Below are 18,200 nucleotides of genomic sequence, written 5' to 3' on the forward strand. Positions count from 1 at the left end.
AGTTTTAAATGCCTCCTGTCACTGGGAAAGAATATATTTTTGAATCAAGGTCTGGAGGTTTGGCAGAATTTTAAAGTTGTTGAAATTTGGCTTCTTCATGCCTTTGCCATTTTCCTGCCTCTTTCAAGGTCCCCTTTGTGATCCCTCAAAACCCAGGACCCAGGTGCTGTCAGGGTCTTGAGAAGGAATCAAATAAAATTGCTATTCAGATTTCAACAGCTTTATATGCACTCGTGTGTGTGTGTGTGTGTCTCTGTGTGCACATACAGTTTTATCACATGCATAGATTTGTGTATTCACCACCACAATCAAGATACAGAACCGTTCTACCACGAATTTTACATTTTCTAACCAGCAACTCAGAGGATTTTTATGCAGGCTGAAGGTTGAGCCTACCACTCTAAACTCCTTCCCTAAAATGTGGGTGTTTTAATGAGTATATCTATGGAGAGGCTAATGCTTCCAATTGGTAATGAAGTTTACAGCATTCCTGGGAGGACATTTTGAGGAAGAAGATTTTTTAAAGACCGCTCATCACTTAGGTAAGATAAATCCTGGCACTTGCAACACTTGGTATAGCTAAGAGTATGTCAAAATGATGGTACATTCTCTGGAGAAAATAAACTTTGGTGATGAATTATTATTCTTCCTAAAGAAAGAGATCACAAACCTTATAAGAATATAATGGGGATATTTTCATAAAAATGTTTAACTGTACCTTTTGGAGGGTAAAGCAAGCAGAAAAGAAATTTTTCACATTGACTTTTATTTTGATTTTAGGGAACTCTGAACGTCAACAAACACAGAGCACAAATAGAAGCTTTTGTTCGACTTCAAGGAGCCAGCAGTAAAGACTCAGGTTCAGTGTAAACCTTACATAACTTTCTGTACCACGTTTTTATTCTGATATTACACATTGAAGAAAGCAAAGTTGAAATTGTCACATCATGTGTGCCACGTCAGATATCCCTACCTACACTGGCTGGGTGGGATGGGTTGGGTTTTTTTCCTCCCTAGCTTTTTGTCTATAATTTCTGATTCTATGGTAATAACTCTAAAGAATGGTAAGAGCTAATATTTTATTGAGCGCTTATTATACATCAGATACTGTTGTAAGCACTTAAAGTAGGTATTATTATTGTTTACCACCTTTTACACGTGAAGAAACTAAAATACAGAGGAGCAAAGTGACTTTCCCAGGATTACTCACCTGATACGCAGCAGGGCTAAACCTGAGGCTGAGGCAGATCGGCTGTGATTTTAAGATTTTGCCCTATACTGCCTCACTGAGCTGTCTCGCCTCATTGGAATTGTTTAAAAAGTAACGTCAATGAAAAAAAAAGTGTAAATAAGTTTTATCATAATAGAGTGTATTGTTAGTTCTGCAAGGACAGGGTGAAAGTAACCCTGATAGATAGTCAAGGGCACCTGGCGAGGTTGAGGAGAATGAGAAGCAGTGGCTTACTCCGGGCTTCTGCTCATCAGACTTCTCCCTGTCAGTTCTGCAGTGTCCATAGTTCAGCAGCCTGCTGACTGCTCCCTGGCCACATGGCCCCTGAAGTTATGGGAGAGAGTCCCAGTGTGGGCTTACATTGTCTCATGCAGGGAACCTACCTTAGAACATGATTGAGAGTGGCCTTATGAAAGCACATTATACAGCGTGGCGTAGCAGCAGTGTTTCTTCCTTCCTAACCTGTGGAACAAAAGTTTGACTTCGGTTTAACTTCACCTTTGAAAGGAGGGAGCTTTTCTTTGCAGGAATGCTGATTAGATCTCGAACGTATTCTGTTTGAAATGCCTCACTGGTGTGGCCTCCCCCTTGACGTTATGGGGTTTCTCTGTGCTATCCCCAAAACAGGTCTAGTCAGTGACATCCTAATCCACGGGACAAAGACTCGAAACCGCTCTATTCACGGGGATGTGGTAGTTGTCGAACTGCTCCCTAAAAATGAATGGAAAGGAAGAACTACCGCCCTGGGTGAGAATGACGGCGAGTCCCCGAGTGAGCCCATGCCCACAGGTGAGCCAGCTGTAAAGTTGCCTGGTCGTCCATGTGGAATGTTTATTTTTCCTCTCCTTAGTCCAGAAATACTGCAATTATTGATATATGATATCGTCTCTTTTCCTACATTGTCAGTTTCCCCTCTCTGCAGGTTTACTTTATTCTCATCAGTACCCAAATATGCTATATAGTATGTCTCATCTTAAAACAAAAACCCTCGGGCTTCCCTGGTGGCGCAGTGGTTGGGAGTCCGCCTGCCGATGCAGGGGACGCAGGTTCGTGCCCCGGTCCGGGAAGATCCCACGTGCCGTGGAGCGGCCAGGCCCGTGAGCCATGGCTGCTGGGCCTGCGCATCCGGAGCCTGTGCTCCGCTGCGGGAGAGGCCACAACAGTGAGAGGCCCGCGTACCGCAAAAATTAATAAATAAATAAATAAATAAATAAATAAATAAATAAACCCTCTTAGGGGGGCTTCCCTGGTGGCACAGTGGTTAAGAAGCCGCCTGCCAATGCAGGGGACACGGGTTTGAGCCCTGGTCCAGGAAGATACCACATGCCATGGAGCATCTAAGCCCGTGCGCCACAACTACTGAGCCTGCGCTCTAGAGCCTGCAAGCCACAACTACCGAGCCCGAGTGCCACAACTACTGAAGCCCACACACCTAGAGCCCATGCTCTGCAACAAGAGAAACCACTGCAGTGAGAAGCCTGCGCACCGCAATGAAGAGTAGCCCCCACTGACTGCAACTAGAGAAAGCCCGCATGCAGCAACGAATGCAGCCAAAAATAAATAAATAAATAAATTTATTTTTTTTTTTTTTTTTTTTTTTTTTTTTTCTTTTTGCGGTATGCGGGCCTCTCACTGTTGTGGCCTCTCCCGTTGCGGAGCACAGGCTCCGGATGCGCAGGCCCAGCGGCCATGGCTCACGGGCCCAGCCGCTCCGCGGCATATGGGATCCTCCCAGACCGGGGCACGAACCCGTATCCCCTGCATCGGCAGGCGGACTCTCAACCACTGCGCCACCAGGGAGGCCCCTAAATTTATTTTTAAAATAAATAAATGTCACACCAGGCCCCACAAAAGAATGGGCACACTGACAATGTTAATTAAAAAAATTATCTATCTTAAAAAATGATCCATTTAATAATAAAATAGAAGGAAGGCAAATGTTTAAGCATCTCTCAACTTGTGTGGATGTGCTTAAAAAAATGGGATGTTGCATTTCTTCCTCACTGCTGAACTGGTCAGAGTCCAGATAGGTGACATCTTACCAGTTAAGTCTTTATTTTGTTTTGTTTTCCCAAAGGCAGAGTGGTGGGTATCCTTCAGAAGAACTGGCGGGATTATGTGGTGACATTTCCATCCAAAGAAGAGGTCCAATGGCAGAGCAAAAATGCTCGGAAAATCCTAGTTACACCTTGGGATTACAGAATTCCCAAAATCCTAATTAGCACTCAGCAAGCAGAAGCCCTCCAGGTACCTTTACTCTTTGCCTCTTGTCTTTGCCAGCTTTTGAGCGGTACCAGGAACTGTTAACTCCTTTGCATAGGAAGGGATAAATTAGTGATGGCATCTGGTGTTCTGAGATCCTGTTTTCTAAAAATTCTAAATATATAGAACCATCTGTTAAGTAGTCCTTGGTTAAAAAATGAAGGCCAGAGAGAAACCGTCCTAGAAAGAGCTGTGTAGGACAGCTAGAGAGAATATCCATTATCCAGCTGTCCAACACAGAAACTTTTCAATAGATACACTTTGCCAACACTAACAAGCTTTCTTTCAGCAAGCGATATAGAAATACGATGGCTCTGCCCTGTAGGGATGATATAGTGGTACTTCACAGAATCGATTATCCTTAAAGGAATAGAGCCCTGGAGAGAAGACACAAACAAGAAAGTTAGAAATTAACCTTTACTGTGGCGAAGGGTGTAGGCATCGCCCAATTTGATTTGCCCGATGTTTTGCAGTTTGTAAATGAGACACTGAAGCAGGACGTCCCCAGCCAGTAATCTGGTCATTGTGTACCTTTCCATCCCAAAGCCTCACGCAGGCTCTCTGAGGCCAGTTGTAACAATTGCTTTCCATGTCTATGGTTTGCTGGAATCCGGGGGCAGTGGGGTTCAGTTGATACGGACAACCTTCTTCTCCACCAAAAGATGTCTTAAGAAATTAGAAAGTAACTTTAAAGAAATTAGAAAGTAACTCCCCCACACAAAAACATTGAGATTTTTTGTTTTGAAATTTAATTTGGACTATGCATAATTGGGTTTTTCCCTTGTGTCACAAATGTTAACTCGAATGTGTCACAGTTGGCTTTCTGTCTCAGGCTACACTCTCCAGCCCACTTATTTGGTGCAGAGAGTAATGCCACCCTTCAAAGCATTGCACTAAGCATTTACCTACCATCTGGCAGTTTAGTAAAACAGGAAGAACCCAGTAAAAGAATAGAAAAGAGGGCTTCCCTGGTGGCACAGTGGTTGGGAGTCCGCCTGCCGATGCAGGGGACGCGGGTTCGTGCCCCGGTCCGGGAGGATCCCACATGTCATGGAGCGGCTGGGCCCGTGAGCCATGGCCGCTGAGCCTGCGTGTCCAGAGCCTGTGCTCTGCAACGGGAGAGGCCACAGCAGTGAGAGACCCGCGTACCGCAAAAAAAAAAAAAGAATAGAAAAGAAAGAAAAACTGCTATTTGCAAATTGACCACTCTCTTTGGAGCTTGATGCTGTTTATCACTCGTTTGTTTGGTGCTGCTAATTGACCCATTTGACTCCTGGTGCTGGGCTCATGTTTCCCCCTCTTTGTTCAGGACTTCAGGGTGGTTGTGCGCATTGATTCCTGGGAGTCGACATCCATGTATCCAAGTGGACATTTTGTGCGTGTTTTAGGAAGAATCGGAGATCTGGAAGGGGAAATTGCAACCATCCTGGTGGAGAACAGCATTTCAGTTGTCCCCTTCTCAGAAGCTCAGGTCAGACTTCCGCCAGTCCTTTGTTCTGATAAAAGACATTTTCTACTTTTTTTTTTTTTTTTTGCTTTTGTTGTTGTCCGTTTTGTCATTAAGAAAGAAAAATCTTTGTATTTTGTAATAACCCACTGTCTAAAACCACAGATAATGGGAAAATCTCACTCTTCTTTATTCTGTGTTTGAACCAGGTTGAAGGCAGCTTCAAGTGCAGAGTTAGTTTCCTGCAGCCTCACAGCTCTCACATTTTTACATTTTCCTACTGTGCTTACAAATGGTATGTCAGTGTCTTACAGTCAGGATATATCCATCCCCCATGGTACTACACGGGTACCTGGTTACAGACCCAACTGGGCTCTGGTCCCTGTCATAATCATTCAACCAGAGGCCTGCAGAAAGCTGCAGGGAGCAGCTTCTTGGGTTCCATACATCTCTGACCCATGGGTCAAAAAATCATGCTCATTATGAAACTGTTTTTGTAACCTTTACAGAAAACAAAAATTCCGTGAATATAAAACATCAGCTATTTTCATCACTTTATGATCTTTTAAAATCCTCGTAAATCTTGTTTATTATTCTTGCATAGCTATACTCATAGTGTGCACAGGCTATTTTCTGCTTCCTTCACTTAAAAATTGTTTCTATGTATTGACCTAGCCTACTTATTTTTAATAGTGATGGCAATTACTCTATAGTGATGTACTGTAGTTTGCTTAAGCATTCCTCAATTGCTGAGCGTTTGGGCTCTAAACATTTCATAAATATTACTTTTTTTTGATCATTTTCTTTTGGAATGTAATCTTTAAAGTGAGATTACCAAGTCAAAGGGCATAAAAAATTTAAATAGCTTTTGCTATGAATTGGCAGATTGTTCTTCAGAAAAATTGGGCCAGTTTGCATTGCCATCAAGAGCATATGGGTAGCAAGGACTTCCCTGGTGGCACAGTGGTTAAGAATATGCCTGCCAATGCAGGGGGCAAGGGTTCGAACCCTGGTCCGGGAAGATCCCACATGCCACGGAGCAACTAAGCCCGTGCACTGCAACTACTGAGCCTGTGCTCTAGAGCCCACGAGCCACAACTACTGAGCCAGTGTGCCGCAACTGCTGAAGCCCGCGAGCCTGGAGCCCGTGCTCCGCAGCAAGAGAAGCCACTGCAGTGAGAAACATGCACACCACAACGAAGAGTAGCCCCCGCTCACCGCAACTAGAGAAAGCTCACACGCAGCAACGAAGACCCAACGCAGCCAAAAATAAATAAATAAATAAATAAATAAAATTTATTTTTTAAAGAAGAGCATATGGGTAGCAAATGAAGCAACTGACAAAGGATTCATCTCCAAAATATACAAGCAACTCATGCAGCTCAATATCAAAAAAACAAACAACCCAATCCAAAAATGGGCAGAAGACCTAAATAGACAGTTCTCCAAAGAAGGTATACAGATTGCCAACAAACACATGAAAGTATGCTCAACATCACTAATCATTAGAGAAATGCAAATCAAAACTACAATGAGGTATCACCTCACACCAGTCAGAATGGCCATCATCAAAAAATCTAGAAACAATAAATGCTGGAGAGGGTGTGGAGAAAAGGGAACACTCTTACACTGTTGGTGGGAATGTAAATTGATACAGCCACTATGGAGAACAGTATGGAGGTTCCTCAAAAAACTAAAAATAGAACTCCCATATGATCCAGCAATCCCACTACTGGGCATATACCCTGAGAAAACCATAATTCAAAAAGAGTCATGTACCACAATGTTCGTTGCAGCTCTATGTACAATAGCCAGGACAGGGAAGCAACCTAAGTGTCCATTGACAGATGAATGGATAAAGAAGATGTGGCACATATCTACAATGGAATATTACTCAGCCATAAAAAGAAACGAAATTGAGTTATTTGTAGTGAGGTGTATGGACCTAGAGTATGTCATACAGAGTGAAGTAAGTCAGAAAGAGAAAAACAAATACCGTATGCTAACATATATATATGGAATCTAAAAAATAAAATGGTTCTGAAGAACCTAGGGGCAGGACAGTAATAAAGACGCAGACATAGAGAATGGACTTGAGGACACGGGGAGGGGGAAGGGTAAGCTGGGACGAAGTGAGAGAGTAGCATTGACCTATATACACTGCCAAATGTAAAATAGATAGCTAGTGGGAAGCAGCCGCATTAACACAGGGAGATCAGCTCGGTGATTTGTGTCCACCTAGAGGGCTGGGATAGGGAGGGTGGGAGGGAGAAGCAAGAGGGAGGAGATATGGGGATGTATGTATATGTATAGATGATTCACTTTGTTATAAACCAGAAACTAACACACCATTGTAAAGCAATTATACTCCAATAAAGATGTTAAAAAGAGCATATGGGGGCTTCCCTGGTGACGCAGTGGTTAAGAATCTGCCTGTCAATGCAAGGGACATGGGTTCGATCACTGGTCTGGGAAGATCCCACATGCCACGGAGCAGCTAAGCCCGTGCACCACAACTACTGAAGCCTGCACGCCTAGAGCCCGTGGTCTGCAACAAGAGAAGCCACCGCAATGAGAAGCCCACGCACCACAATGAAGAGTAGCCCTGGCTTGCCGCAACTAGAGAAAGCCCACGCACAGCAATGCATCCAAAAATAAATAAATACAATAACAATAAATTTTAAAAAAAGAGCATATGGGTATTCTTATTTTCATTATAATTTTTGACAGAATTGTGGCTACAATAGTAAAATCCTTTAGAATATTTTACATTATTAAATTTTTATGTTTACCATTAGTATCTGGAAATTATTTGTTGACTTGTTTTGACAGCTTAGTGAAAATGTTAGAACAAAATAAAGCGTTGATTAGACTTCACAGGACTAGAATTCTTCCCTTTTAGCCTACTTAACTGCAAATTGATGGCTTGAACAGGTAATAATGCAGAGAAAATGCTCGAGATTGATCCTGCTTCAAAAAGGAATATGCTTTTAATATTTGGGACATGTTGGTTTTTATCCAGGCTTGACTTGAACTCAAAGCTCAAATGGATCATTTGAAAATGGGGTGGATATTGTACTCTTTATAAGCCACCCATTCATTCTTTCTCCAGCCTCCACAACTAAAGAGGCTATAAACACCCTGGGACATTTCCTATCCGACTGTAGTACCTTCAGGGGCATGGGGATTGTGTCTTTCCTATTGACTCCCATCTTTCCAGAGCCTAGCACAGCTCCTGACACATATTAGGCACCTAATAAATAATTATTTCTCAAAAAAAGCAAACATAGGTTAATTGCAGAAGGCAATGGGTAATGAATGGGGTTTCCATGAGGTCACATTGAGAATGTTAGAGAGTGGATTTTTATAGGAAATTTCTGGTGCATGAATTGTTGAATTTGGGGACTCTCCTTGTACAGATGTGTGAGATGCCAGTAAACACAACCGAAAATCCTTGGAAGGTGAGTTCCGAAGAGGAACGAGAGCGTAAGGACCTTAGGAAAAGCCATCTGGTATTCAGCATTGACCCCAGAGGTTGTGAAGATGTGGACGACACCCTCTCTGTCAGAGCCTTGGATAACGGCAACCTAGAGCTCGGGGTCCACATCGCAGACGTGACACACTTTGTGGCATCGCATTCTTATATTGATATTGAAGCTAGAACAAGGTAACACTGTTTGAAATCAGCACTGCGATTATGTGTGACTGTAATGTATTTTGTAACTGCTATTTTCAGATTTTTAAAACAAAGATTTCATAGTTGGGAACAATTCTGAAGATCTCTTCTAGGAAAAAAAAAAAATTGAGGTCCACTTCCCCTTTTCCTTTAGAAAAGTAGTACCTTGATCAATTTACCTTTCCTTTTTTAACAGAATCTTTTCATGTGTTGTTTCCTTCTAAATTGAAATGGGTTAAATTTTTCATGTAGTAATATCCTATTTTATATAAATACTGGATCATTACACTCTAATTTTTCTTGTACAACTAAGATTCGTACCACTTTTTCTTTCTCTTTTATATCAGTGGAAGAATATTCAGCCCAAAGCGGTATCACTTAGAAAAGTGGGAACATGGGAATAGCTGTATTACCCAGTCTGCTGCACTTGATGAAAAAGCAACAGCCTTGGGGAGTTTGTGCTGAGCTTTCAGCCATTTTCCTCACTGCAGCCTGCACAGTCAGCAGTCCTGCTTCTTGCTGCTGAAGGTCATGTGCCTGCATATGTGTCATTCACAGGGCCACCACTTATTACTTAGCGGACCGTCGCTATGACATGCTGCCCTCCATCCTCAGCGCTGACGTGTGCTCCCTCCTGGGAGGCGTTGATAGGTGAGTTTGTTCGTTACTTTTATCATCAGAGCTTGTCTTGCCCCTTCTGTGGTGACTAGTGACTCTCGCTTGTGGCCTCTTCCTCGTCTTCTTTCTGATATACTCTCCTGCCGGCCTCCCCACCCCTGCTTTCCCCCTACATCCTCTATACCCTGCTGCACCACTTACTTGGGGGCAGCTTTGTTTCTCTCACCTTCCCTTCCCTTCCGCTCCTCTTTCTCTTTTCTTTCTGTCCAGCTGTGAGGCTCCTTCTCCCTCTTGTTGGCTTTTTAAAGTCAAAGTCTAGGAACAAATGTATACACCTTTGTACATATGTGTTCCCTGGTTGAGGCTGTTTTGCATGAGGATCATGATCTTAGGGAGTTTTTTGTTTATTTGTTGTAAAGTTTGTGTCTGTCTTTGAATAGATAGTAAAACCAGGTAGCCCAAAATTCATACGTTCGAAAAGATGTTTAGTGAAAGGCTCCCACCTGCCACTTACCCTCAGTTACCAATTGCTTCTGTATTTTCCTAGACATAATACTGTAACAAAAAAACCCCTCAGTTTTCCACCTTCCTATGTAGGGAAAAATCCAGCTCTTCCCTGCTATGTCTTTCTTTCCTGTGAGTCTCCTTTGCCTTTACAGGGAACACGTCACATCTGACACTTCTGGTCACCAAATGTGTGGAGGTGTTTCTCTACACCAAGCAGTTCTCTGCAACACCAGCTGGGTGTCTTACAATTTAATTCAGTTCTAATACTGTCTACCCAGAGATGGCATCAGGTTCCACAGGGTAAAGGACTCAGTCCCACAGGACTGTCCCCACTCCTCAACTTCAGACACCATCACAAGCCCAGATTGTCAGCATGCTTCTGAACGACCAGCTGTAGATTAGAGGTTCCCACGACCCCTTCTTTAGACTTCAGATGCCAGTTGCAAGTCCACATTCTTACCTGTACTTCTGACCAACTGGCTATAAATCAGAGGTTCCCAGACCCCCTCCTCAAGTTCAATTAATTTGCTAGAGCAGCTCTCAGAACTCAGGAAAACAGTTTACCTACATCTACTGGTTTATTATAAAAGTATATGATAAAGGATACAGATGAACATCTAGATGGAAGAGATGTGTAGAGCAAGGTATGTGGGAAGGACACAGAGCTTCCAGGCCCAAGGGTGCCACTCTCCCCAGCACCTCCATGTGTTCACCAATCCAGAAGCTCTCTGAACCTGACGCTTTGGGAATTTTATGGAGGCTTCATCACGTTGGCATGATCGATCAGTAACTCCATTTTCAGCCCTTCTCCCTTCTCAGGAGAATGAGGGGCAGGGCTGAAAGCTCCTAATCATGGCTTGGTCTTTGCAGTGACCAACCCTCATCCAGGAGCCCACCCAGAGTCTCCTCATTAGAACAAAAGACACTTCTACCTCCCAGGAATTTACAAGGGTTTCAGAAGCCCTGTATCAAGAGCTAGGGGCAAAGACCAATATATATTTTCTATTATTTCAAAAATAAGCACACACACATGCATGCATACCTATGGGCATGTGGTCTTTCTTTGTTATACAAATGGCGACCATATGTATGTGTGTGTGTGTGTATATATATATATGTATATATATATATATATATATATATATACTGTTCAGACCTTGCTTTTTTTTAAATTAACAATGTATCTTGGAGATCATTAATATGGAAATCATTCCATATTAATAACAGTTATCTATCTGTGGAAATTTAGATTGTTTCCAAACTTTTGCTATTATAAACAAAACTGTACTGAATTACGTGGAATATAAATCATTTCACATTTTTAAAAGTACAGTATCTCTGGAAGATAAAGTCCTAGAAGTGGAATTTCTGTGTCAACGGGTATATGCATTTGTGTTTAAATAGATAATAACCAAATCGCCTTCCACAGAGGTTATACCAATTATATTCTCTCTGTCAATGTATGAGAATGCTAGTTTCCCCACAGCCTTGCCAGCACAATATGTTGTGTTTTTTGTGTCTTTGCCAATTTGAAAAATAAAAATGGTATCTTAGAGTGGTTTTGATTTGCATTTTTCTACTATGAGTAAAGTCAAACATTTTTTTGTATGCCTAACAGTCATTTGTATATCCTTTTCTGTGAACTATTTCATGTTTCCTGCCCCTTTTTCTTTTGCTTTCTTGATCTATTAGTAATTGATATCTAAGAGCTCTTTATATATTAAGAAATTAGCCCAGTGTTTTTTATGTGAGTTGCAAATGTTAGAGTGATTTGGTGGTAAAGTGATTCTTTACTAAGTGACCTTTTTGCTAATGAATCTGCCATCAAGGCTGATATCCTAGTTCAGTGTCATCCTGTAGCACTCGAAAGGCTTTGCTCTTCTTTGCTAGCGAGCCCAGTAGACCTAACTCTATCAGTGCTATGCTGTTCCAAGGAAAATGGAGAACCGTAAAGTCAGGTTTGTAACATTTCATGTGAACTTATTTCAGATTTGCTCAGAGCTCCCCAGAACCTAATCTAACCTTGTTTTAATTTTAAATATCTTTTGATTTAGCAGTGGAGTGATGGATTGAAACATCGGACCAGAACCCTGTAGCAATGTCATTTTTTTCATTACATTTAGGGTCTAGTTCTGTTTATTTCAAAAATGGAAGAATTAAATAATGATGTGTGACTGGTTTTGTAGGTATGCTGTAAGCATCATGTGGGAATTGGATAAAACGTCCTATGAAATTAAGAAAGTATGGTACGGCAGAACCATTATTCGATCAGCATACAAACTATTTTATGAAGCAGCCCAAGAATTACTGGACGGAAATGTCGACATTGTTGATGATATTCCAGAATTCAGGGACCTGGATGAGAAGAGCCGACAAGCCAAGCTAGAGGAGTTACTGTGGGCAATAGGAAAGTTGACGGACATAGCCCGCCACATCCGAGCCAAACGAGACCAGTGCGGAGCCCTGGAGCTGGAAGGGGTAGAGGTTCGCGTCCAGCTTGACGAGAAGAAGAACATTCACGACCTCATCCCCAAGCAGCCCCTGGAAGTCCATGAGACGGTAGCTGAATGCATGATCCTGGCCAACCACTGGGTAGCCAAGAAGATCTGCGAGAGCTTCCCTCACCAGGCCTTGCTGCGCCGGCACCCTCCTCCACACCAGGAGTTTTTTTCTGAACTCCGAGAATGTGCTAAAGCAAAGGGCTTCTTCATAGATACACGGTAATTCCTCTTTTGAGTGGGCAGGGAACTGGAAGGGGATGCTGTACACTTATTGACCTTACAGTAGTTCTTAAAATGTGACAGCCAGATCTTTGACCAAAAATAGAAAACTTCTTGGCTTTCTTCATTTACTATAATGTAGGTATATTGGCTTCATTTTTTTCTTTTTTTTTTTGCCACACCGCTTGGCTTGTGGAATCTTTGTTCCCCAATCAGGGATAGAACCCATGCCCCCCTGCAGTGGAAGCTCGGAGTCCTAACCACTGGACTGCCAGGGAATTCCCTAGAGGCTTCAAATTAAAACAAGTTTATTTAGGAGTAATTTTGACCCACTACAGTTTGTAATATAAAAGTAAGGAACCTGTTATACTTGATTTAATTTCATCTGCCCCTTAGGCAAATGCGAAGACTTAATCCTCTATTTCAATACTTTAAAAATGCAGCCTGGGCTTCCCTGGTGGCGCAGTGGTTGAGAGTCCGCCTGCCGATGCAGGGGACACGGGTTCGTGCTCCGGTCTGGGAAGATCCCACGTGCCGCGGAGCGGCTGGGCCCGTGAGCCATGGCCGCTGAGCCTGCGCGTCCGGAGCCTGTGCTCTGCAACGGGAGAGGCCACAACAGTGAGAGGCCCGCGTACCGAAAAAAAAAAAAAAAAAAAAAAAAAAAATGCAGCCTATCTCTGTGGCAATATCGTAAGACACCACACTGATGGTAAATTTATACCATCCCTCCGTAGAATGAGACGTTTTTACTCCCCACCTCCAGGATAAAATATTTTCCCTGTTAAAAATGATGTATAAAGGGGATTCTTTTTTCAATATTTTGTTGTCAGTAACAGGTGCTAATTAATATATCTTTTATTCATTTATGAAAATGGATTTTTTTGCCTCTCTCTTTAGGCGATAGTATCTCTTAACTGGTTTAGTCCGTGGCTGAGCTCTGTGTGCGTGCCAGACGCACATGCTAAGGGCTTTCAGGTGTTAGCTTGGATCATTCATTCATATTTTACAGATAGGGAAATTAAGTCTGGAGGGGTTAATTTGCCGATAATTTAGCAGCAGGTTAGGGCAGAACCAGGATTGGAATCCATGTCTGTCAGACTTGAAAGCTCACATTAGTGCCCACTGTGTCACAGTGCTTCTCCTTTCATCATCCGCCGTTCTCCTTCCCCATTTCTCTTGGCAGGCTACGGTACAGAACTGAATTATATACTATATTATTAAATTGTTACTATAACTCTATATTTCCTGGGTTTTAAAAAACTACTTAAAAGTAAGTAAATAGAATACTTCCGCTCGCCCTCTTTAAAAAAAAGAAAAAGGTTTTCTTTTTCTGGGTTTCTTTTACTTGTGTACCTCAGGTTTAGTTCTGTTTTGTTTTTTAACTCTCTCTGGCTCAATTTTTTTTTTTTTGGCTGGGCTGCCTGGCATGCAGGATCTTAGCTCCCCGACCAGGGATCAAAGCATGGAGTCTTAACCACTGGACCACCAGGGGAGTCCCTGGCTCAATAATTCTTGATTTAAAAAAAGAAAAAATCCATTCTTTGACCTGTACAGGATGTTTAAGGTTAAGGATGTTAGGAATCTAATTCAGCAAGTACCTGGCCACCCACTATGTGCTGAGCATAACTTCATCTCATAAGTTCAGCACATTACTCTTCAGTACTTAAGAAATGTATCTGAGGGAATTCCCTGGTGGTCCAGTGGTTAGGACTTGGCGCTTTCACTGCCATGGCCGAGGTTCGATCCCTGGTCGGGGAACTAAGATCCTGCAAGCCACGCAGCATGGCACAAAAAAAAAGGAAAGGAAAGAAATGTATTTGAATTCTGACACTCTTTGTTTAAACCTCAAAAGCAAACTAGATTTCTTTTTTTTGGCTGTGTTGGGTCTTCGTTGCTGCATGGGCTTTTCTCTGGTTGTGGCAAGCAGGGGCTACTCTTCATTGCGGTGCGCAGGCTTCTCATTGCGGTGGCTTCTCTTGTTGTGGAGCATGGGCTCTAGGCGTGCAGGCTTCAGTAGTTGTGGCACACGGGCTCAGTAGTTGTGGCCTGTGGACTCTAGAGTGCAGGCTCAGTATCTGTGGTACACGGGCTTAGTTGCTCCGTGGCATGTGGGATCCTGCCTGACCAGGGCTCGAACCCATGTCTCCTGCATTGGCAGGCATATTCTTAACCACTGCACCACCAGGGAAGCCCCACAAACTAGATTTCTATAGTTGAAAAAAGTTGCTTCCGAAATGTGTCCAAAATAAATTTAACTACTGGCAGATGAACATATTCAGATGGTGAGTGTTGACTTGTAAATTATTGCTGGGGACTACATAAAGGTTTTTACATTTTTTTGTCAGGTCCAATAAAGCACTGGCTGATTCTCTGGATAATGCAAATGACCCCAATGATCCCATTGTCAACTGGTTGCTTCGATCAATGGCTACACAAGCCATGTCTAATGCACTGTATTTCTCCACTGGATCATGTGCCGAGGAAGAGTTCCATCACTATGGTGAATGATAAAATTTTACTCTGTGTGCCCATAAGCTTGAGCAAGTTGTTTAAAAAGTATATTTTTTTGTTTATTTTGATTTTTTTGGTTTATTTTTGAAGGTCTAGCATTAGATAAATATACTCACTTTACCTCTCCAATAAGAAGATACTCAGATATTATAGTACACCGACTGTTATTGGCAGCCATTTCAAAAGATAAGAAAATGGAAATTAAGGAAAATTTGTTCAGCAACAAAGATCTTGAGGAATTATGCAGACATATCAACAACAGAAACCGAGTAAGAGGGAATTTTTAATTCTCTTACCCATCATCTCTTTTGCTAACAGAAAAGCTTTATTGTATAGTGGAATGAAGTACTGTATTTTCTAGCAAATTAAACTCTAGAATTATTCCAACCAATGAAATAACATGAAAAATCATAAAGTTTGTTGAGTAGCTCTCAATACATTTACAAATGTTCTGAAGTGACTTACTGTGGATTTATGAGATTTACCACGGGTTAGATGTTTTTCCCAAAATGTAGAAATGTGAAAGATTATCATCTTACTACACAAAGATAATAACAATTCTAGACAATTCTTTTTATTTATAAAATTATCCAATCATACCTGCTGTTTGAAATCTGCCTTTTTTCACTTAACATGTTATTGATAGCACACCATGTCAATATAGTTACATCATTGTTTTAGAAACTGCTTTGTATTCTTTTTTTTTTTTTTTTTTTTTTTTGCGGTACGCGGGCCTCTCACTGTTGTGGCCTCTCCCGTTGCGGAGCACAGGCTCCAGACGCGCAGGCCCAGCGGCCATGGCCCACGGGCCCAGCCGCTCCGCGGCATGTGGGACCCCCCCAGACCGGGGCACGAACCCGTGTCCCCCGCATCGGCAGGCGGGCTCTCAACCACTGCGCCACCAGGGAAGCCTGTATTCTATTTTATATTGTTGCTAGTGGCCGTAATGTTGTACAGCTTAGAACTAGACAATTTGGTGATACATAAAATTGGAAGCTGCCTAAATGTTTAATATTATTTTCTGTATCCAGGGTTCTAGTTTGATACTGTGCAACATTATAGTCACTAGTCATGTTGGTTTAAATTAAAAATTCAGTTCCTCAGTCACACTAGCCACATTTCACGTGCCCAACAGACACATGTGGCTTGTGGCTACCTATGGGACAACACAGATACAGAACGTTTCCATCATTGCAGAAAGTTCTGTTAGGCAGCACTGTTCCAGGCAATTTAGTTTACAACCATCCTTGTGTATACACTTTTACAGACTTCTCACATTTTGCCTGGATAAATTCCTGGTAATAATGAATTGCTGAGTCAAAAGGGCTGTACAAATAAAACTTTCATACCTATTACTAAATTGCCCTTCAGAATAGTAGTTCTAATTTGCACTTCTACCAGCAGGATTTTGGTAGGACAGACTTGAAAATAAAGGTAAGACATAGACCTGGATACTTTTCCTCTTCCTGAATGAACTAGACAGTTTTTAAATAACAAACAAGTTGTTTTCTTAAAAGAATTAATTTTCTAAGACATTTTTGAGGGAATGATAAAGGGTCCCACAAAATTGACTTAATTATGATAGAGAAGAATGTTTGTATTAATAGTTTTCTAGAACCTAGCCTTTTTTAAAAGACATTGTTTCTGTGGGAATATGAATCACATGTCTCTTCTGGGGATGTCAGGGAAGTCCATCATCATGCTTTGGGGTTGTGCTTCTTCTTACAGGCAGCACAGCATTCTCAGAAGCAGTCTACAGAGCTCTTCCAGTGCATGTATTTTAAAGACAAAGACCCAGAAACTGAGGAGCGTTGCATATCTGATGGGGTTATTTATTCAATTAGGACAAACGGTGTGCTTGTGTTTATACCAAGGTATGTTATTTCTAACACAATAGTTGTTAAGAAATCATGGTTAACCTTAAAGTATAGACATGGTATATAAATGGTACATTAGAAGTAATTTATTAAAGCATTTATTTTAGCAACTGTTTTGTAGTTACCATATGTACATAATGTAATAATATATAATTCATTATGTAAGTATAAATGCATATTAGAATCTAGTACATCTGTATCAGTCTTAAGAATTTTACTTTGTTATTTAGCAAAACATTTTGTTTCCATCTGCTCAATGAAATATATTTGGAGGTAAATCAGATGAAAAGTTCTTTTTTTTTTTTTTTTTGGAAAAGTTGTTTTTAATCTGTAAGAAAAACTAGCATTCTAGATAAGTATACAAAACCTGCATACTAAGAATATATTATCTCTGGATTTTTATTCTGACAATGATTCAGGTTTGGGATTAAAAGTGCTGCTTATCTAAAAAATAAAGATGGTTTGGTGATCTCATGCAGCCCAGATGGCCATTCTGAATGGAAACCAGGATCCCTTCAACGATTTCAAAACAAAATCACCTCTACCACGACAGGAGGGGAATCTGTTACGTTCCATTTGTTTGACCATGTAACAGTAAGTCTGTATTTATGTTAAGTGTTGCTTTCACTGCAAAGAACAAAGACTGTGATTTAGTAATATGCATTTTCTCCTCTATGACAGGTGAGAATATCTGTACAGGCCTCACGTTGCCATTCTGATACAATAAGGCTTGAAATAATAAGCAACAAACCATACATGATGCCAGATACAGAACTTTTTCAGCAGAGTTCCCTCTTGCTAAAGAGTGATTTAGTGAAAGAAGTAGCTAGATCTATGGAGGAAGCTCAGCTTGCTCAAGAAGTCCAAGTAAATGTCATCGAGAAAGATTATCAAAAATATTGCCAAACAAAGGGAAGAAGCCTGTACACACTTCTAGAGGAAATAAGAGACCTAGCTCTCCTGGATGTTTCCAACAGTTACGGAATATGAAACTCTTCTTACTTCATTAAAAGACCTTTGTCTTACGTGAATGTTTTACCTTCTTTTAAACATTAAGATATAATTTTCGGCGTCACCCAATGTCACCCAATCCCTGAATGGGATTGGGTAGATATATCAGATATTTGTGAAATGTTTTCTTATCATTAATTTAAGTTGCATTAAATAAAGTAGTTAGGTCACTATGGAAAGTGGTTTTTCAGAGGTAAGTAGATACTGAATCCTGGCTCTGCAAATCATGTTGCTGGTCTTGTTAATAAACCCAGAATTGACTTTTGGTTAGCTTGTCTCAAATCCATTCTTTTACAGTATTAATCTTTCCAGTAATTGCTACACTGGGCCATTTGGGTCA

At 41.4% G+C, this 18,200-nt stretch overlaps 1 protein-coding gene across 8 annotated transcripts in view; it reads left to right on the plus strand.

The window, feature by feature from the left end:
- Positions 1-18,178, plus strand: part of DIS3L (DIS3 like exosome 3'-5' exoribonuclease) — a 35,848-nt gene extending 17,670 nt beyond the window's left edge. For 5 of the 8 annotated variants that reach the window (XM_081228772.1, XM_081228773.1, XM_081228769.1 and 2 more), the window contains exons 6-17: positions 781-859; positions 1,859-2,020; positions 3,309-3,478; positions 4,803-4,964; positions 8,360-8,607; positions 9,175-9,267; positions 11,928-12,461; positions 14,807-14,961; positions 15,063-15,241; positions 16,701-16,846; positions 17,269-17,443; positions 17,531-18,176. In XM_081228772.1, coding sequence (XP_081084898.1) covers positions 781-859; positions 1,859-2,020; positions 3,309-3,478; positions 4,803-4,964; positions 8,360-8,607; positions 9,175-9,267; positions 11,928-12,461; positions 14,807-14,961; positions 15,063-15,241; positions 16,701-16,846; positions 17,269-17,443; positions 17,531-17,839 — 2,412 coding nt within the window. In that variant the 3' untranslated portion in view covers positions 17,840-18,176. Of the gene's footprint in view, positions 1-780; positions 860-1,858; positions 2,021-3,308; positions 3,479-4,802; positions 4,965-8,359; positions 8,608-9,174; positions 9,268-11,927; positions 12,462-14,806; positions 14,962-15,062; positions 15,242-16,700; positions 16,847-17,268; positions 17,444-17,530 lie in introns of all 8 variants that reach the window. The other 3 variants (XM_081228768.1, XM_081228767.1, XM_081228774.1) reach the window with 3 other exon arrangements.
- The last annotated feature ends 22 nt before the right edge of the window (positions 18,179-18,200 follow it).

This window comes from Mesoplodon bidens (genome assembly GCF_964165515.1).
Source record: "Mesoplodon bidens genome assembly, chromosome: 3".
Lineage (NCBI taxonomy): Eukaryota > Metazoa > Chordata > Mammalia > Artiodactyla > Ziphiidae > Mesoplodon > Mesoplodon bidens.